The 22,323-nt window shown below is 40.7% G+C and overlaps 1 protein-coding gene and 1 long non-coding RNA gene across 3 annotated transcripts in view; one reads left to right on the top strand and one right to left on the bottom strand.

Annotated features, from left to right (window-relative positions):
* Positions 1-4,657: 4,657 nt before the first annotated feature.
* On the top strand, positions 4,658-6,465 carry LOC140119412 (uncharacterized). Its single transcript, XR_011853369.1, has 3 exons — positions 4,658-4,803; positions 5,363-5,498; positions 5,834-6,465. It is a non-coding gene; the product is annotated as an uncharacterized lncRNA (long non-coding RNA).
* A 5,547-nt stretch (positions 6,466-12,012) lies between these two features.
* The window catches only part of ITGAE (integrin subunit alpha E), a 57,137-nt gene continuing 46,826 nt past the window's right edge, over positions 12,013-22,323 (bottom strand). For both annotated transcript variants that reach the window (XM_072138407.1, XM_072138409.1), the window contains 6 exons: positions 22,169-22,276; positions 21,062-21,118; positions 18,814-18,912; positions 18,580-18,675; positions 16,618-16,728; positions 12,013-14,548 (listed from right to left, as the gene is read on the bottom strand). In XM_072138407.1, coding sequence (XP_071994508.1) covers positions 14,495-14,548; positions 16,618-16,728; positions 18,580-18,675; positions 18,814-18,912; positions 21,062-21,118; positions 22,169-22,276 — 525 coding nt within the window. In that variant the 3' untranslated portion in view covers positions 12,013-14,494. The remainder of the gene's footprint in view (positions 14,549-16,617; positions 16,729-18,579; positions 18,676-18,813; positions 18,913-21,061; positions 21,119-22,168; positions 22,277-22,323) is intronic.

Below are 22,323 nucleotides of genomic sequence, written 5' to 3'. Positions count from 1 at the left end.
TGAAATATCCAATAGTCATTGCTTAATTAGGACTTCTTCTTTACTGTATGATTAAGTGTCTAGATAATCAGTTGCCAAAAAGGGCATCGCCTATAATTAAACCTTCCATATATCTATGTGTCATCCTGAAAAACTGCTTTAAACAAGGAAGACAAGAATGAACAGCACATTGCAGGCTGTGAATATTGTAATTACTCAGAAACTATACAGTGCAAGTATATATTTACATATGTGGTATGAATATATGGAGATAAGGAGTGACATAGTTAAAGGAACATTCTAGGTGAAACTGATTCACTGCGTGACACAGGGATTCTCGCTTTCCTTTTTCCCTGAATTCCCAGAATTCTCAGATCCCACACCATTCACTCTTACTATACTTTTTGTCCGCTTTATAAAATTGGACCCGAACATACCCATCAATTTCCAAATTTGCATATTGTATACCATGCAATCAGCTGAAAGATTTGGGACACTGTTGGCCTATCTATATTATAGCTCAAATAATCTAAAAACATAGAGCCCTAAACGTTTCCCAAACATGAAAATATCAAGCAACTATTCTAACTATAATATAGTGATCACTCAGATTGTATCATTGAAGACTGTGGGTAGTTACAAGTAACCCAACATGTAATGAGCACCCACTCATCTTACAAAACACATAATATTCTATGCACTAATATTCATAATAGTATTGATGCACTAATGCGTTGAATTGTGATTTACGAGATCTTCAATGCCCTATGTGTAACATAAAGGGAACCTGTCATCAGGAGCCCTTTTTTCTGGCTCCCCCAAGTCCCCATAGAGAATAGTGTACACATTTCCAAAGAGTTTTTATAGTAAAACTGTCATTCTCCCAAAAAAAGGATAAATTAGATAAAAGTATACTTTTCAATATACAGATCTGTGTCCCTAGTCCCCTGGGAGTGGCCAGTGAGAAGTGGGGCAGACATGTATGACATCCTGAGGGGAAAGTCACTATCGTAGAATCAAAGAGAGAACACGCAGCTGACCTGGAATGAAGGAGCCTCCGACCTAAAAAATAGAGAAAGTCTCAGCATTCTCTGAACAAATGTTTTACAACAGGAGTTCAGTCCGAGCTCCACCTCTTCCAGAAAAAAATCCTTTTTGTCCATGATAAACTCAGTACATACTCGAAAGTTCTTCCTCTTTCCCAAAAAACATATGGAATAGGGAAGATCAAATAACTCCAGCGTTTCTCCTACTTCACCTTGTGTCTTTGTGCCGATAATTTGCAATGCGGACAATGATATTTCATGACACTAGAAGGATTTAGGTGAACATTGTTCAGATAACTTTGATAAAAGGTAACATATTATATTAAAAATGTACATACAAACATGCGTTAAAAGCTTGCTTTAGTATTAAAAGTCCAGACACCGCACCGAGTTTCCAAGTTTGTCAGCCCGACCCTGGGTTTTGCCTCATTACGGCTTGCCCAGGGGTCGGGCAGACAGACATTCAATCGGACTTTTAATACTAAACGCGAACTATTAATGCATGGTTGTGAGTTCATTTTTAATAAAATATGTTACCTTTTATAAAAGTTATCTGCAGAATGTTCACCTAAATCCTTCTAGTGCCATGAAATATCGGTGTCTGGATTGTTATGGGCACAAAGACACAAGGTGAAGGAGGAGAACTGGAGTGGGAACTATTCCCTATGGTTTTTGGGAAACATGAAGAACTTTCGAGTATGTACTGACTTTATCCTTGACAAAAAGAATTTTTTACTGGAAGAGGTTGAGCTCGGACTGAACTCCTATTGTAAAACTTCTGAGGGGGAAAGTGATGGTGGAAGGAAATTTTGTGGACATGGAAGTTTTTTTAAATTTAAATGCATGGATGCATGATAGAGTTGTTTCCCGAGGGTATGGGAGAAACCACTTCTCACAGGCCCCTCCCAGGGGACTAGGACACAGCTCTGCAAGGACACAGCATCTAACTTATCTTTTTTTGGAAGAAAGACAGTTTTACTATAAAAAAAAAAACCTTTGGCAATGTGTACACTATTCCCTATAGGGCATGGGGAAGCCAGTAAAAGGGCTCTAAAATCTCACCCCATTGTGATTTATATTAAATCAACCATAGACATAAGATATTCATCACATTTCATATGTGATAATCTTTTGTGTTAGGATTATTTTTGGAATCCTTTTCATTCATTCTTCTTTCTATACCCTCCTGATGACACCACATTACATACAGTACTAACCTAATTTGACCCTTGTATTGATTGTATAAACTTGAGGTCTATGGTCCTGGAGTGAGGTTACTGAGGAGACGATATATCTTATATGAGCGTACAATGACTCACTGAAGTTTTGTGTCAGGTGTGGTACTAAGTAAAAGCAATTACACCTACATCGATATAAATATATAATGTTAGTTCTGAATGTGCTGTGACCTGTTCTGCAGCTCCTTAGAAGGATTATTAGAGGCTTCGAAGTAGAGTGTAAAAACATTCATGATAAATATGATAAAACAGATGAGTGGTCTTGTTTATTATCTGGCCATAGAGATAATTACAATGCATTCCTCTGGATCAACACTGTGGGATTTGGGGTTGGACTTGATGAACCTAAATTAACCTTATCTTCTATGATGCCACAATCAAAAGTAGGTTATACACAACTATCAATATGTCACTAAATTAATCACTTTTTAATGAAACTTTTCATGTATAAGACATATTTTTAATGACTAACGAAGAGTAGGTGTGGTATAAAATGAAAAAAATAATACATATGTGTTAAAATGTGTATAGGCCCAAACACTCACAAAAGATCAGTAAGAGAAAATCATGTCACTTTCCAAATCATGAGTGAGCAACAATTCACAGATAGCAGGAAGTAAATAAGTTGGATCTTACAAAATTAGATAATGGCAGAACCAAGGAGACCTAATGATGGTGAAAGTCTTACCAAACCGGGTCCGTACCGAGGGTAATGCAGCAAATGCAGAAGCGTATTTCTGTATATTCCCCTAGACATGTAATTGCTGCACCCTATAATACTCCAATAGCTCCTGCCCTGAGAAGGGGGCAGTCCCAGAACCTACCCTAAAGATGCTGGTCTTACCCTGTTACTCTCCTATAACATCATCACAAAACGTTTCTGGAACGAGCTGCATAATACGCGTCTCCTTCATCAGGGGTAGCTATACAATCATACACTGCCAATGTCTGCCGTTCAATACCCGTGTAACAGTAGTCACTGGACAGATACATTAAGGACCCCTAAGCAGTGGCAACAAGGGACCACCCAAAGAGCTGCTGCTTTTATGCCACTTTTATGCTGCAGCGAGTTTAATGCCACTGCAGAAAAGTGTCGGGATGACATCATAGGAGAGTAACAGGGTAAGACAAGCACCTTTAGGGTAAGTTCTGGGACTTCTCAGGGCAGGAGCTATTGGGGTATTATAAGCATTTATAAATTATAGGGACAGCCATTCTTACCGATTTGCTGCATTACCTTCGGTACGGACCCAGGCCGGTAGGGCTCTCGCCATCCTGGGCCGGATCACCACTTCGCCTTTAAAGGGGTCCCCACCAAATCGGGGCGATTCGGGTGGTTGCATGAGCGCCCAAATCACCAACAATGTATTTGGTGCTGGGCTCCCTGGGCCGCGGGCCAAATCCCGCCGATGTTTCTGCCATTAGTCTATGGAACAATAAGTTCCCTGCCTTGCTATAGACGATCCAATGTAAATAAAGATGGCGGCGCCCTAACGCTGGTGGGTCACATCGTAGAGTGTGACGTCACAGTGTGCGACGTCACCGTGCCGCGACCCACGGTGCGGCCTGTAGCAAGGCGCCGCCATCTTTGTTTACATCCACCTTGACAGTATTTTTATCTAGGACAGTATATAGTTATTATTGGGGGGTTGTATATATTTATTATGGGGGGGGTGTATATAGCAATGATAGGAATCTGTATATAGTTTTTATAGGGGGGTGTTTATAGCTATTATAGAGGGGTGTATATAGTTTTTATAGGGGGATTGTATATAGTTGTTATAGGGGGACTGTATGTAGTTATTATAGGGGGACTCTATATAGTTATTATAGGGGGACTCTATATAGTTATTATAGGGGTCTGTATGTAGTTATTATAGGGGACTTTATATAGGTATTATAGGGTAGTTATTATATGGGTTTGTATATAGTTAATGTAGGGGGACTGTATATAGTGATTGCTGGGGGAGCTGTATATAGTGATTGCTGGGGGAGCTGTATATAGTGATTGCTAGGGGAGGTGTATATAGTGATTGCTGGGGGAGCTGTATGTAGTGATTGCTGGGAGAGCTGTATGTAGTGATGCCTGGGGGCTGTATATAGTGATGTCTGGGGGCTGTATATAGTGATGTCTGGGGGATCAGTATATAGTGGTTGCTGGGGGATCAGTATATAGTGATTGCTGGGGGAGCTGTATATAGTGATTGCTGGGGGGAGCTGTATATAGTGATTGCTGGGGGGAGCTGTAAAAAGTGATTGCTGGGGGGAGCTGTATAAAGTGATTGCTGGGGGGAGCTGTATACAGTGATTGCTGGGGGGAGCTGTATATAGTGATTGCTGGGGGAGCTGTATACAGTGATTGCTGGGGGGAGCTGTATACAGTGATTGCTGGGGGGAGCTGTATAGCGATTGCTGTTCCCTGTCTCTACTACATTCAATGGGGGCCCTCCACCATATTTTGCGCCCAGGGGCCCCCACCAACCTTAACCCGACCCTGTCGCCAACATTTGCTCACCTTGGTTCTGCCATCATCTAATTGGGTAAGATCCAACTTATTACCTTCCTTCTATCTGTGAATTGTTGGTCACCCATTCCGTATATATTTTTAATGCTTTAGGTCATAAAAGCAAACAAAAAAAAGCAACGCAGGGAGATAAGGAAACTAAGGTCTTAAAGGTTTGGTGACAGTTGCCACTTCATCATTTTTATGCCAGCACAAGATCTGATAAAGTGCGGCAGAAAATTTTCCTCCTTTGTAGTACTTGGGGAAGATTGATCCACTTCAAACTTTCCTCAGACTAAAGGAGACTCTTGATGAGATAAGAAATACATAAGAGAAAAAAAGGATACGTATAGTGGACTAGAATAGATACACAAACTTTATTAATACAAATATATAGATATAAATCACAGCAAGACCACATGGCCAGGAGCAATGTTTCACTTCCTCTCCTTTGGTGCATTTTGCCCAATTGGCTTTGTGAAATTGGGTGCACACTCTTTGTATGACTCCCATGACTATAATACATTTCTCTTCTTTTCTCTCGTTTTTTCATATTTATTTTATTTCTACTGTTGGAATTCTTTATCCCATCACAGGACTTCATGCAATCTTGAAGACTCATGGCAGTTATACTCACTTGCATATTATATGGTCCTACAGCATTGCTAATCAGCCATTGGAATAGACATCTCTGGATGCACAAATCCCGTCTTATCACGTTTGGTTTCCATGGTGAGTATTTATCTACCTCTTCCTTAGCACTACACATTGTTTTGGGGTCCCTTTCCCCCCCCTTTTTTTGACACGACCCCCCTAGTGGGTATGTGATCGATTCCCGACACATCCCTCCTCTATTCACTTTCAGTCATTTGTTCACAGCTTGGGTGCCTCTTTATTCTTTTTGCACTGCCTTCATCATCAGCATACCACCTCATCATTTCCACACTTCACTTTAATCTCTTCACACTCTCTTAATATTTATTTCTTCACTTCCCGGCCATACTTCATCTTTCAATCTTTATTGACTCCTTATCATTTTGACACTAATATTTCACCTAATTCTTCAGTTCTAGACCCACTAGATCATGGTATTAATCTTGTTGGAATAACAGTCATCCTTAAGGACTTACCTGATGCCCGCCTTCTTGAAAGAGTGATGCCGCACGACCCTCTGTACCTTGGAACATGATGCTCAGGGACTGTTCCTTCACAGCCACTTCATTGTTCTCCAAGCCTAGCCTCTGGACTTCTTTTGAGGTCTCATCAACCATGGACAGCAGCCTGCTTTTTATTGGTTATTTAAAATCTTCATGCCTTCTCGTGATGAACTTCTGATGGCCCCCTGGGGGTCGGATTTGGAGAGCATTGGGCCGCATTGCTGTGCCGGACTGCAATCGTCCATATTATGATTATCTTTGCCATTTTTTATGTTTTCAATTTTTTTGTTATATTTTATGTTGTTTGTGGTTCTCTTGCCCACGGGGTGGCATCTGCCCCCCTCTCTTACCTGCTCATGTCCAGTCCACATTCTAAGGTTTTGTGATTCCCTCACAGGGTTAATCCATATGCAGTATATGTTACATGCAGTACAGCACATCATAGTATGTTGTTATAGGGATTATCTTTCCCTTTTCTATACCTCGTCGTATTTGGTGCCATTCAGCACACTTTTTACTTACCTTGTTACTCTAGCGCCGTCAGGCTTCATATTTTTATAAATACGTATTCAAATGGATCATCTCTTATGTTCTGTTCCATCTTTAGCGCCGTTGTCGTTTATTTGGTTCATCCGGGTGTAGGGACATAATTCGCCATCTAATAGGTATGCATGGGCTAGGTACGGCCTTAACTTGTACCAGACAACAAATACTTTATGCATCAGCATCTACGTTTTACATTATGTATCTGAGGATTTATCTGTGTACATCGGCGTCCTTTTATATTTAAGAGGTATAATTTTATTAATTGCACTTGTTTGCTTCATTTCGTGTCATTCACCTGAGTACCCATCTGTACACGTCCCCCTTTTTTGTGGTACAGAGGTAGTATTCGCTTGACACATTTAATGTGTCACACATCCATTTTGCCGTCTGTATGGCTGCATTTCTATTGGTTCTCTATCGTTGATATAGAGCACACTAGAACCATTCATCACAGTATTTTGTATCACTCCCTTTAGCCTGTTGTTTTGTCACTTCATCCAGCGTCGGACTGGGTCGCCGGGGGGCCGGTGAATTCCCCGGTGGGCCCCGGTCCCAGACACCGACACCCGGCCGACACAAAGTTGCAGGGGCCTCCGTTTGCATCGGAGGCCCCAGCCACTAGTATGCAGATGCTGGCGCCGGCTGCTCCTTCGGCTGACAGCCGGCCCCAGACATGTCATCTGCATCTTTAAGATGCAGATGACATGTCTGGTCCGGGACTGTCATCGCGGACATTGGTGGTCAGTGCCGCAGGAAGCAACCGCAGGCAGCCGCAGTAAGACTCGCGGTGCTAGTACCGCGAGTCTTACAGTCTCCAAGACTCCGGATGACGTCATTACGCGCCGCACATCCTGTCATCCCCGCTCTTCACTCCGGCCCTGAAGAGCTGAAGATAGGAGAAAGCGCCGCCGTCTGTGATTAAGTGAGTTGTTGTTTTTTTTGTTTTTTTTTTCTTATCCCCCACCTTCAGGCCAAAGAATGGGGGGCAAAGGGGGATTAGAATTTATAAAAATAATGCCCTAGGAGCAAAAAATATAAAAAGAATTGAGGGCAAAAGGGGGCCCTCCGGGGGGGGGGGTGCGGTGGCAGTATTTATTAAAAGGAGGAAGAGCAAAGGGGACCCCCTTGTGTATATGAAATGGAAGGGGTATTATATATAATATATATATATGAGTACCCCCCCCCAGAGGGCAACCCCTTCCATTTTATATAAACCCTACTCGGGGTGTGGGGGATTGTTTATAAGAACAGAAACCCCTTTAATTTTGTTATCCCTCTGGGGGTTATGTGTATATATATATATATATATATTACAGCAACTCCTTACATTTCATGTATACAAGGAGGTGTATATACTGCCCCCTCCATCCTCCATCATATATATAGCATATATGCCAGCCCCCAGTAGTATATAGCCAGCCAGCCCCATGTAGTATACAGCCTGCCTGCCCCCAGTAGTATACAGCCAGCCCCGTGTAGTATACAGCCACCCCCCTGTAGTATACAGCCTGCCAGCCCCCTGTAGTATATAGCCTGCCAAGCCCCTGTAGTATACAGCCTGCCTGCCCCCTGTAGTATACAGCCAGCTTGCCCCCTTTAGTTTGCCCCCTGTAGTATACAGCCAGCCTTCCCACTGTAGTACACAGCCAGCCAGCCCCCTGTAGTATACAGCCTGCCAGCCCCCTGTAGTATATAGCCTGCCCAGCCCCTGTAGTATATAGCTTGCCAGCCAGCCAGTAGTATATAGCCTGTCAGCCAGCCAGTAGTATATAGCCTGTCAGCCAGCCCCTGTAGTATATAGCCAGCCAGCCCCTGTAGTATATAGCCTGCCAGCCCCCTGTAATATATAGCCTGCCGGCCTGGCTATATATTACAGGAGGCTGGCAGGCTATATACTACAGGGGCTGGCTGGCTATATACTACAGGAGGCTGGCAGGCTATATAATACACACATACTTTTTAATGGAACAGTATTATCTATTCAAAGACTGTAGAATAGTAATATTTGGGGGTAACAATGTAATTTCTGATATGATGAGGGCACAGAGGGTCTTCTTATGTAGATCCAGGTGACATTATACTGTAAGTAACTGTGGTGTTTTTAGGGGCGCAGTGCGGGGATCTGCTTCCTAGAGCTCAGCACATCTGCCAGAAAATTCTGCAACCAGATTTTACGATGATTCTGGATGTGAAGGAGAAAACTTGTGACCTGTAAGGTACCAGATGCTACTTCTTCCTGTGTCAGATCAGTATTGTAATCGCTGACTAACCTTCTAGTGTGAGACAGCTCTCAGCTCATGTACGGTTATATCTATAGGGTCAGTGAGCCGGGTGTGACTTGTCTATGTGGTGCGGGGATGCCAGAGTAGGGTTATTGTCATCAGTTTTATTGGAAGGTTGGTGCAGTGCGAACATTTACATCCCTAACCAGCAGAAGCCCGGGACACCAGGGGTAACTCTTATACTATCGCTAGCATTAATGCCCTGAGATAACGTCACCCCTGCTGCCCCTGTATACAAACCAAGAGCCGAGCACCAGCAGAGAGGGAGGGTGAAAGGGATTAGCTTATCCTCTGCTTCACTGCCCCCGCTAGTGCTTAGAAATTCCCTTATCCCACAATATTTCTATGTAGTAGTAGGTGGGCCCCCAAAATCAATTTCACTGGTGGGCCCCAGGTACCCCAGTCCGACCCTGACTTCATCTATACACTTGATTGAATACTTTCACAGTATATAATCATTGTTTTTACAAAAACCTCTTTGCATTATGATTTTGTTCCCTATAGGCGTTATTAATTTAGTTATATATACCTGCTTTGTTGATCCGCCGAATCAGCTGCATACCTTCTAGTAATGACGCGGTGGCACAGCCTTATAGTACGTATATATCTATCTATTCATTCATTTCAGTATGTCCCGATCATGTGATGCGTCACATGACTCGGACCACTTCCGCACATGCGCGGTTCATTTTTTCACACGCCGTATCGCCATAGTACTTTTCAGAACACCTTTGGACAAACAGGTAATTTGGGGCGGATGTTCAGCCCCGTGGGCGGAGATACCCCTCATAAATACTGGACCACATCTTGTATTGAGCCACACACCCCTGAGGAAGTCACCAGAGCGGGTGACGATACGCGTGGGGTTCGCTCCTCTTTTTCTCCCCCCAGTCTGGCCGTGCCTAATTGCCTTTACTCACCTTGCCATGTGGATTCATTGGGTATCCTATATGCTAGGCTTTTAGGCAGTCAGCATACTAGGCTGTTTTTTGCACATGTTTTGCACTTATCACTTTATTTCTACATGTTTGTTTACAGCCTATTACTTGCTTAGCTATACCTAGCAACAATTGCTTTACATTGTATATCACATATATTTATTGGCCAGTCGGATCAGGGAGCCCAGGACACTTTGGTCCTGGGAGGTTCAGTGCACCTTCATCGGTGCAGGTTTTAGTGTTTTTATTTATATGTGGTCTTGTTGTGATTTATATCTATATATTTGTATTAATAAAGTTTGTGTATCTATTCTAGTCCACTATACGTATCCTTTCTTTTTTTCTCTTTTTTTTCTCTTTTGATGATACAGTTCATACTTGGGATACGTGGACTATACCTTATTTATTTACATTGGTAGTGCCTGTCCCATTGCAACTTGGTATAAGAAATACATAATAAATGGTTATAGGAAGATTAGTTGAGCATTAGTGGATGCACAATACTTTAAAACAGAGTTAAGTACGATAGGGAATGGGATCTGTGCTTCAGTAGGGAGCTGGGGGCAGCAGGATATCAAAAGGCGGATTATGTGGGTGGGGTTTTTTTACTATTGGGAAGGGGGCAGTAGTAGGGTAGAAATGGTTTCTCAAGGTGTGCTTGTGTGTTTGGTTTGGTTCACAGTGCATAAAAACAAATGGTAGATTTCCTTTTAGATGTTGAAATATATATATATATATATATATATATATATATATGTATATACACTCACCGGCCACTTTATTAGGTACACCATGCTAGTAACGGGTTGGACCCCCTTTTGCCTTCAGAACTGCCTCAATTCTTCGTGGCATAGATTCAACAAGGTGCTGGAAGCATTCCTCAGAGATTTTGGTCCATATTGACATTATGGCATCACACAGTTGCCACAGATTTGTCGGCTGCACATCCATGATGCGAATCTCCCGTTCCACCACATCCCAAATATGCTCTATTGGATGGAGATCTGGTGACTGTGGAGGCCATTTGAGTACAGTGAACTCATTGTCATGTTCAAGAAACCAGTCTGAGATTATTCCATCTTTATGACATGGCGCATTATCCTGCTGAAAGTAGCCATCAGATGTTGGGTACATTGTGGTCATAAAGGGATGGACATGGTCAGCAACAATACTCAGGTAGGCTGTGGCGTTGCAACGATGCTCAATTGGTACCAAGGGGCCCAAAGAGTGCCAAGAAAATATTCCCCACACCATGACACCACCACCACCAGCCTGAACCGTTGATACAAGGCAGGATGGATCCATGCTTTCATGTTGTTGACGCCAAATTCTGACCCTACCATCCGAATGTCGCAGCAGAAATCGAGACTCATCAGACCAGGCAACGTTTTTCCAATCTTCTACTGTCCAATTTCGATGAGCTTGTGTAAATTGTAGCCTCAGTTTCCTGTTCTTAGCTGAAAGGAGTGGCACCCGGTGTGGTCTTCTGCTGCTGTAGCCCATCTGCCTCAAAGTTCGACGTACTGTACGTTCAGAGATGCTCTTCTGCCTACCTTGGTTGTAACGGGTGACGATTTGAGTCACTGTTGCCTTTCTATCAGCTCGAACCAGTCTGCCCATTCTCCTCTGACCCCTGGCATCAACAAGGCATTTCCGCCCACAGAACTGCCGCTCACTGGATGTTTTTTCTTTTTCGGACCATTCTCTGTAAACCCTAGAGATGGTTGTGCATGAAAATCCCAGTAGATCAGCAGTTTCTGAAATACTCAGACCAGCCCTTCTGGCACCAACAACCATGCCACGTTCAAAGGCACTCAAATCACCTTTCTTCCCCATACTGATGCTCGGTTTGAACTGCAGGAGATTGTCTTGACCATGTCTACATGCCTAAATGCACTGAGTTGCCGCCATGTGATTGACTGATTAGAAATTAAGTGTTAACGAGCAGTTGGACAGGTGTACCTAATAAAGTGGCCGGTGAGTGTATATATATATATATACATACCCATTACAACTAAGTATTTGGTGTTTGGACTTAGTTGTAAGCATTTATATGGCTGGGTTTGCCTGTTTCTCAACAAACTGATCATTTGGTAATTTCGTGTTTAAAAATTAGATTCTGTCCACTTTGGAAGATGTAATGTCATTACAATGTCTTTCTTTACAAGGCATACAATACAGTATATGACTCATATGGTTACCAAGTGTTTTTGAGATAGGTTCCTTAAATCCATACATCTGTCCTGGACCTACTTTATTCCAGGTTCAGGATACATCATAACAACCACACACATGTATTGTATAGAGATTTATTCATGTTCTTATTGGTATTCACCATCATAGCATTTTGCTTGACTAATCCACAAGTATAGGTTAGTACAATGACTAGAGAATCTTCCGTCCTCTTTACTTGCCCTGAATTGTTTGTGTAGAACTTGATTGATTACTCATGTTAGTTCTTCCAGTTTGGATCTAGGTGCGGCACAGTTTTGTCTCTGGGTGTAGAATATATGAGGATATGACGGCATAATTTTATTCATCTATGTAAGAAAACCAGTTCCATGGATCCTGCAAGTCAGCAATGCACAGATCATCCTGTCTGCCGGTGTGGACAGCTCCCAGCTATATTGAGAATAACTAGTAATGTAAATGGGGAAAACTCTCAGGACTTCTTAGTAGAAAGTATTATAGAAAGGGACATGTGTTTCTAGAACTCATTATTCCTATATAATATATTAATTTATACATTTACTCTAGAAATTATTAGGAAATAGGATTATGTAATGAATCTAAGACACATTTAGAAATGGTTCAGACCAAAATAAAAGAGGCACTGTCACCAATAATAACACATCCAATTAAAATGTACAATACCCCTTATAACAAATCCGTAAATACATGTTACAATCATGAACATTTAGCATCCATCCACCAATGTTAACAATGTTATATGTTTTCAACACACTTGAAACCTGCATATATTACATGATAGACAGTATATATGTATATATAGAGAGAGCAAATATATACATTTCTCTGTAGGATAAATAGCCAAGAAAAGCTGTATGTAGTAAATAGCAAATACATACTACACTATTTTTCGGACTATAAGGCGCACCATCAATAAATGCCTGCTAAAACGTCTAGTTTCATATATAAGGCGCACCTGATTATAAGGATGAATGACCGGCAGCTGGCAGACCTGTGCACAGTTCAAGGCAGCTGTTGTCTGTAAGTATGGTTCATATATAAGGCGCACTGGACTATAAGGTGCACCTTTGATTTAGATGAAAATCAAAGGATTTTTTGTGCGCCTTATAGTCCGAAAAATACGGTATGTCCTACGAAGTGGAGATAGAGCATTTCCTTCTTTTGGACCCAGGGGGATAGTAATAAATAGACATAAGGGGTCTTAGGAGGGGTGTCTGTCCTTCCCTTCTTAAAGCGAGTGCAAAACATAAAAAAAAGTATAAAAAAATTATAAAAATATAAAAAAAATATTTAAAAAAGTAGAGTAGTTTTTATACAAACCAATAATCTCTAAGCCTTTTATTCAGCTAAATGGCTTTAAAAAATTGAAAGCTTCAATCCAACTGATGAGATCCCCTAATGAAATCCATGAACACCCATGGATTTCCGTAGAACTAATGAAGAACTCAGAAAGAGCTCAAAAAGAATTTTCTATCAAGAATTTCTATTAAAAATAAAGGAATGAAATTTTAAATTATGAAGCTTGTGATCTGTGCTAGAGCCTATACCAGTCATGGCGAACCTATGGCACGGGTGCCAGAGGTGGCACACGGAGCCCTTTCTGCGGGCACTCAGGCCATTTTCCAAGGACAGAGTTCACCAAACACTCAATCTTCAACTTAAGAGATGCTGCTCTCAGCGCTATTTTAAAGTGACACTTTATTGGGTGTTTGGAACTGCGGGGAAAGTAAGAAGGTGTTGACAGAACTGCATTATCTTTGGAGGATCTTGCTGGACCCACCATTTCTTCCTGTACAGAGAGACCCTGGAAAGAAGCTACAATGATAGTTTGAATTTGCCTTTCTTCTGTCAACTATATTGGTGGCCTCAGGCGGCCCATACAATTGAAAGATGTGGAAGAACAGGTAGCAGTAAGGTACTGTATAAAATTCCATGCTGGCACTTCACGGTAAATAAGTGGATTTTGGATGTAGTTTGGGCACTCTGTCTGTAAAAGGTTCGCCATCACTGGCCTATACCATGAAGGACAACTACTAATGCGCCAAAGTTCCATAGAGACGGACAATGGATCTCCTACAGGAATATTGTGGGGGCTCAAAATCTGTCTGGTCTCATCCCCTTTTCTACTAGGTGGCAAAATCTTGCCAGAGTCCCCTCTAAGGCAAAACTGCATAATTAGCAACTATGGGGTGTGAAAGTGTCCAAAGGGTCGAGGATAGAAGATGTTTCCATAATAAAAGCACCAGGACACCAGGAGTTCTTTGTGTTGTAACAGAAGGTGGATGAAACAGTGCCAGGTTAGGAGATGATCTTTGTAGTAGATCCCTCATATTTCACACATTATTGGGCCCCCCTTAGTATCTATCTTAAACATATGTCACTGTTTACACTCAAACTTTTTTTGCATTATACAGTATACAATAACCTTTTTTACAACACAATGCCTAGCTTGCTCTTCTGGTTTAGAGTATGTAAAGCTTATATCACATAAGCCCATATCTTTCTTGGTCCGGGCTTCATATGATAACAAGTAGTAATACAGTAGTTATAATGTCTTCTATTTTTGCAGAGCATTGTTAACTTCATTGAGTATTTCATTCCACTTCGTTTGTGTCAAAATTTTTATATTTTCTTTTGAAGAAACCGCACTATAAGAAATGAAGAGCAAATATGAATTAGAAAAGCATAATTCATATCTAAATGGATCCTTAAAATATAAGCTAATATGTAAAGAGTTGTTATTTTGCTACCCTTAGCAGAAAAATTCTGTTGACATATAATGAATAATTCAATCGGGGTGCACAGAGGACAGAAGATGGCCGCAGGTCACATGTCCACATCACATGTCCAGCACCTGCCTGAGTAGGTCATGTGAACACCACTAAGTTTGGCTGTAGTCGGTTGGTTGCAGTGCATCCAGTATGACCAGTGTTGTGGTGAGATATCTTCTCAGTGCAGTGATGGCAGTTACACATCATTACTATGGTAACAGAGCAGGGCAGTCTGTTACATCATCAATGGGAGCAGAGCATAAGAGGGAGGAGGAGTTACTGAGAACTAAAGGATCATGGGACTTGTAGTTTCCGGTGGCAGCCATCTTGTTGATAACTCTGCCTACTTTAGAAAGCCCATAACAGTTTGTGAATCATAAAATCAAACTATTTACGCTCCTTTCTGTGACTAATGACATTGAATTTGGTTATATTCATTTATTTAAAGCATTATGGGTTTTGTATCAAATGTTCATATTCCTGGAAAACCCTTTTAAACATTGGTTGTGTTTAAAAGCATATGCATCACATAGCAGCATGATATGGTTGTTGATTACTTTTAAATGTAACATCTTAGGAGGTTACTGAATTACTGAATTTTAATGTATAATATAGGGTTAATCTCCTTGTGTAGTAATGAGATACCTTATGGGCCAATCGATGTGTGATACTCCTCTCTGATGAAGAAGAAGAAAGCAAAAACAACAACGGAAGAGGACGGCGCCTCGCGTGATAACGTAAGAACAAGTTGGTACCAAATGTGGTGAGTAAAGGGGGTGCTCACCTGGTAACCACTTGTGGATAAGTGGTATTAATTATCCAATAGGGGGAAGGTTCCTTTTTCAAACGAAAGATGCAATCTTAGGTAGGTTACTACAGCAACTCCTAGGCTCTCCAAAATACCGTTAACCAGAGGCACCGTGGAGTAAATAATACAGAAATGAGAAAAAGGAGAGCGCCAGGTGGGTGCGCTTGTAACCAATATGAGATCCTCATAGGTAGCGAAATTGGTTCATTGGATTTTAATTGTCACCAATACATACTGTGAATTTCGCTACCTATGAGGATCTCATTTTGGTTACAAGCGCACCCACCTGGCTCTCTCCTTTTTCTCATTTCTGTATTATTAACTCCTCTCTGATGGGCAGGAGTTCTGTTGCTTACAGTGCAGAACAAAACTCATAGTGCTGTGTTCATTTTTGGCTAGAGGGGTTTTTGACTAGACTCTTTTTGGCTAGAGGGGTTTTTTTATTGGATAGATAGGGCTAGGAATCATAGAAGAGTACAAGTTCATATACAGCTAGCACTGCCTCTATGAACACAGCTAAGCCAATTACAGCTGGAAGGGCTCTCAACTCTGCTGGGAGGCACCACTCCTGCCTGTGTTGTGTAAAAAATTTTGTATAATGACAGCTGATCTTAAAGAACAGAAGCTAAGATTTCTTGAAAGGTCTATATTTGTGTGAAGAGTGAAACCAGTTATCCATCTAGACTAATATAATATATATAATATAGATTGTGAAGGTGGCTAACACAGTAGAAATGTAACAGTAGGTATGGGCTAAAGGGTAAATGTAACATGCTGAGAAAAGGCCTAGTTGGTTGTATTCCTTTTACTAGTTTGTGCCTGACCCCCTTTATTTCCATAATTATTCAAGGGGGTGGGAGAAGACCATGGAAAGGATGCGAAAAACAAATAATCAAATGGAATTTCTATTTTAGAGACACATTTTAATATTTGCTATGAGCCCTCCATCTTGTTAGGGTATACCTAGCACCTGGAACAGGGAGAATTAATTATGATGAATCTCCTAAATGGTCATCTTCACTCTATAGCATCTGGTCATGAAATCTCCAAATTATCTTTCATGCTTGAGAAAAAGAAACTTGTTCTAAAAGAATTTCGGAATAATATTACTTGCACTAGTTTATATTTTGTATCTTACCTTGACAAGAATTATGACAATAATAACCAGAAGTAAAATCCCTCCCACAGAACTCCCAATGACCACAGGCAGAATATCGATCTCCTTGTTTTTAAAAATGGTAATGGACAGCTGAAAAACAAAAAGACAAAGAAGTCTTTAGACGAAATGACAAGTATTCATAGAGACTTTTCTTATCATCAGAAGTTATTGTTTTTTTGGTCGTTATAGAGCTGCAAAATGTTCTACAATGAAGAATTACATAAAATTAAGCTGAAAGTATTCTGTGGTTTAAGCATTTGTCACCAGTGAGAGGGGTCGTGGCTGCTCCCAGTGAAGCAGTTGTTGCCACCCTTTTAAGAGATCCCTTTCCCTAAAAAAAACGATTGACAGATAGTTTGCACTCCATTTGATGTATAGACAGTAAATCCTTGACCTGTACAGAATCCCCATGACTTGAATTGAGTTGAGCTGCAGTTCATCTACTAAGCCGCTCTACAACTGGTAGAGCCTTCTATTTCTAGCTCCTATCAGCATATATAATCTGTTGTCCAAAATCTGCTAAGACAATTGTCCAGTATGTAGCACAATGCAGACACCTGCTCACCGTTTTCCTGTATACAGAGGCTCGAGTCAACACACGGTTCCCCTATTTCAGTCCATGCAGAGCAAAAAATACCAAAATAATCCAGCACTCCAGGACTTGGAATCTCAAAATGGAACCATCTTTATTAAATCACGTATAACAACATATAAACATGAAGTCTACACTAAACAATCAGCGCTTTTCATTGTTTCCTCCTTACACATCTCACATGTTGAGATCATGAATAAGGCCAAAAAAGCCAAGACACATTGATTGTGCAGAATTATTTTGGTCTTTGTAAAACTGGCCAGTATGGTTGTCATACCATGACCATTCATAAACTGATGACCAGTAAAGACATAAATAAAGGGGTTATGTCACTAACAAGAATGGACTTCTTTCTTTAGTGTTGAGCATAGAATTTTGAATGTTTTTGTATTCGAGTTCTAGTTCTCGATCTATTGACTTGCCAGTTTCACGTTATAGTTGGCTATGTCGTGCTTAGCAGCTATTAAGCAGGTCTGGTTCATGCTCATTTAGCTGAAATTATGAATCATGGGCAGTCAGGAATACAGTGTATAAATACATACTGCTATGTATGATTTTTGAAATGCCAAGGATTTATAGTTCCAGCAGAATGTGCGTGAGCTTGTCCTGCTTACATGGCGGCTAAGCAGGACGTAGCAGTTAACTTTTAAATGAAACTGACAAGGTACTGGGGACACTGGAAAGTCAATATAGTGAGATGTAGGCAAAATTGGCAATAGGTGTACAGGCAGATTACGCACAAGATAGGTTCCATAGGTTTGTTCTTCAGTTGAATTTGTAAGTAAGTCGAAACTGTATGATTTATAATGGTAGACCCAGACAAAAAAAAATTTTGCACCAGTGACAATTGTAGTTTCAACATTTTTTGCTGTAACTGGACCAAGGATTATCAATAAAACTTCATTACAGACACCTTACAGCTGATCATTGCAGTCTGGGGCTAAAGGAAAGCATCCAGAGAGCTTCACCAGAGATCACAGGGGGCAGAGAGTAACTAGGGGCTGTCTGAAAGTCAGGTGTCCTTAAGTAGGGGACCACCTGTATATTACAAACATGTTCAAAATGCTATAATCTAAGGACAGAAGTCCATTATTGTTAATGACACAACCCCTTTAATATGACAAACGAAGCGAGGGTTTGGAAAACCACATTAATTATTTGGACAGCCATTTAGTCAGCCATGTTTTCCTGATTTTGATATCAAATGTTATGGTTTGCACAATCATAATTTTTAAGTCAATACCAGGAATAAAGTAAAATAAAAATATTTTCTTTATCTTTATGAACCTTTACCGGGAAACATATCCTTAGGTTACATCCATAACAGGTAATACACTTCCCCAGCTTACCTGTGCCGTGTGTTCTGGCTGCTTTAGGTCCACATACAAGTCTTTGTCATAAAGAATTTCTCCAGTGACATTAAATTCCAGTGTTTCCTTTACTAACTAAAAAAAGAACAAAAATGGACATTTTCAATTTAAGATATTTGAAAGCAGTAAAATAAGTAAAAACTATGCTGAAAGATGAGGCAAAGATAGGTATGGAATTTGTAATGTACAGTATAAGGGATGATAAAATGTTACCTTGTGTAGATTTTGCATATGTAACCGGGTTGTTATTTTTATCTCTACTTTTCCGGATGTCACATCACATGAGATAATAAGGCACTTTATTTCCTCATTCTGACAAAAGAAATTGAAAATTGTATCTGTTTACTCTGTAAAGGCTTTAGCTTTGTTCAAATATCCATCAGGTAAGCAAGATCTGTTACAGGACAGGCAGCAATAGAGCCTGACAAAGCCTACTGACTATTATTGGTTCTGTTGGGTTTTCATTGTGGTTGTGGTTTCTAACATAACCGTTGATATAGAAGAACATTTAACCTTATGTTACGCGTTATGTTAACTCTTCATTAATTTCTGAGATTTCATTAATACATTTAACAAGATTGGGCCACATTTACTTACCTGTCCCTGCGTGATCCTCGAGGTGCGATCCCGGACGAGAATGCATAGCTGCCGTGATTCACTTACAGCGTGCACCCGATATCCTGTATGTGTCGCTTCCCTGATCATGTCCGCCGGAGTTCACCATCTTCTTCCCGGTGCATGTAAGTGCATTATATGCACCACAATTTTAAAGTTAAATCCCGTGGTTTGTCCGAGTCTGTCAGATCATCCGGCGGCCCGCCCCCCGATTTGTGTTGCATGAAAGCCGGTGCGACACAATTTGATCGCGTGCGACAAAAGCCACTGTTAAATGCGGCGCGGAAACACGACAGAAATGCGGTCCTTGGACACTTAGTAAATGTGCCCCATTATGTTTGTTGTGGGAACCGTTTCTTAGGTCCTGTTCTTGGTTTTGATTCACAAGAAAAGCTATGATTATCTGAAGGATCCATTTTAAGACACTTCCAGATTATGTGCAATGGACCTCATTGTCTTGAGGGCTAATCCATTCATGATGCCCTCTATGCCAGTTTTCTGGTGGAGAAGGCACATGAATCTTCCCCTCCCTGACAGAGTTCCTGTTTCCCTGACCCGCACACCACTTTGGGTATTTTGGGCGGAGAGCAGGGTGGGTGGAGAACAATCAGGGATGTGAATATCCTGCCTACCAGATTTACTATAGTAAAACCATCAGAAACTACAGCAAAAAAACTCAGCCAGTTCACACCTGGTCTACTTTGCTCTACGAATTTACCAAGAGGCCGTAGCCTATTAGTCGCTTAGTAGATACAGGTCAGGACCACCATCAGGGGGAACTTTAAGACTGGTGTTCAAAACACCACTATTAATGAATTCCTCCTGCAGCATCAATTATAATTATACATTTATGGTGATTGGAACACAAAGTCAAGGTCTGTAAATTGGTGGCAACTTTACATAAATAGGGTATACACAATAAATAAGTATTTCCTTAAAGGTAATCTATCATTTGTTTTTATGCATTGAGAACCAAACATACCTTGACAATGCTGTAGCTACACTGATGCAGAAACAGATCTTGTTTAATCCCTGATCTGAGTGGTTTGACTCAAAAAACAATTCAGGACCTTGGGAAAGTTGGGTGCAGACTGTCTGCAGTACATAAACACATTACATGGAGCTTCCTGAACTGTCCAGACAGGGCAAATCAACCTGAGCTGGATGACACATACACAGCAGCTGGGGGATGGTGCAGCGATTGATTACTTCTACCTGTCAGGGACAACACAGTGATTACATCATTCTCAGAAGCAGTGCATAATTATGGAAAAGTGCTGAGAGGAGAATAAGAGGAGGGCACAGCCACAGGAGCGACATTATCATAAATTTATAATTTTTTTCAACAAAACCACGCAGATCAGCGATTAAACAAGATATGTTTCTGCATCAGTGTAGCTACAGCATTCTCAAGGTATGTTTGATTCATAATGCATATAAGCAAATGGTAGATTTCCTTTAAACACATATAAGGACTTTATTCTTGATTTCACTCCAAACAGCGCTCTGCTCCCCAATATAATAAGAGGCTCTGACCTGTTAGTATATTCGGAATGCAATCTGACCGTGGAATAAAATATATGCTAATTTAGACATTGTTGAGACTTCAGCAGTAGTCCCTGCTGGTTTTCGATTTTGGGCCTTTTTACATGACTTCTCTATTAGATGAGGCATTTTAAATTCATAGTGAACAGAAATGGTAATAAAAATAATTTATTGTATAATGTTTTTACCACCAACTTTGTTTTTATTTCTCATATTCTAAAAATACATTATAGGCTGATTCTAGTTATTTGATGTCTTTTATTATTTACTGTTATATGAATATTTTTCTTATAAAACTTACATTAGGTTCATTCCCACATCCGGAAACCTGGGTTTTAGTTTCACATTGAGTTGAATTCTACAAACAAATAGAAAATATTGTATTTATGGCAGAATGACAAAGATCCAGAGCCCCCAAAAAATCTGTATATAACGGTGTACTATGTACAGCAAGAGAGCTAGACTATCCTGACAATGCATCCCAATGTACATTAATAGTACAGGCAGTCCCTGGGTTACATACAAGATAGATTCGATAGGTTTGTTATTAAGTAGAATTTCTATGTAAGCTGAAACTGTATATTTTATAATTGTAGCTCCAGACAAAACATTTTTTTGCACCATTGACAATTGGAGTTTCAACATTTTTTGCTGTAATGGGACCAAGGATTATCAATAAAGCTTCATTACAGACACCTTACAGCTCATCATTGCAGTCTGGGACTATAGTAACATCCAGAGAGCTTCACCAGAGGTCACAGCGGGCAGAGGGGTCCGTCTTTAACTAGGGGTCGTCTGTAAGTCGGGTGTCCTTAAGTAGGGGAACACTGGTGCTCATCTATGCATGGCACTCCCATGAATAGCGAATGGGAGTGGTTGGAATAGTGTTGCATTCTGCAATATTTGACATATCCAAACCAATGAATGGATGAGCAGAATGAAAGCTCCTCTAGCTGCTCCACCCATTAGTGAGATCAGGACCCATCTCTAAGGGATCAGTGGAGGTCTCAGCAGTCGCAACCTTGAAGAGTTGGTACAACAACTATCACAGGTTTACATTGTCCACTTTTCCACCCACTTTAAAAACTGGATTGAGGAAATTGGTTGGTGTAGACATGCAAAAAGTCACAGCATTTTGCACACATTTTTTCTATGAAGCCAAGATTCTACAGTTCAGCAGCTTCCTCTCCTCTCCAAATCATTGTATGAGATAATTGGGCAAAATAGCCATCTTAAAGAAGACTCTTCGTCACCTCCACCAACTCCAACTCTTTGCATCCTTTAATCTCATATTGAAACTAGACTGACAACAAGGGTTCTAATGGAAAAGATTTAGCTTAATCACAGCAAAACTGAGGTCAGACATGAATAAAACCCCTTCAAGTAACCATGAGAACATAGATTGCACCTGGACATTTTGGATGAGCTGAACATCTGAAATAGTAACACCATTCATGATAATAGGAACCTTCAACTCTAGTGTCAGATCAGCAGCAAATTTATTTTCCGCAATCACCTGTGAGTAGAAGTAAATGTAGTCCGAGTAAGTATATTTAGTCCAAG

The sequence above is a fragment of the Engystomops pustulosus genome, chromosome 2, assembly GCF_040894005.1.
Source record: "Engystomops pustulosus chromosome 2, aEngPut4.maternal, whole genome shotgun sequence".
NCBI classification, from domain to species: domain Eukaryota; kingdom Metazoa; phylum Chordata; class Amphibia; order Anura; family Leptodactylidae; genus Engystomops; species Engystomops pustulosus.
The sequence above is the reverse complement of the archived record's forward strand: the minus strand, read 5'-3'. Positions and strand labels throughout refer to the sequence as shown.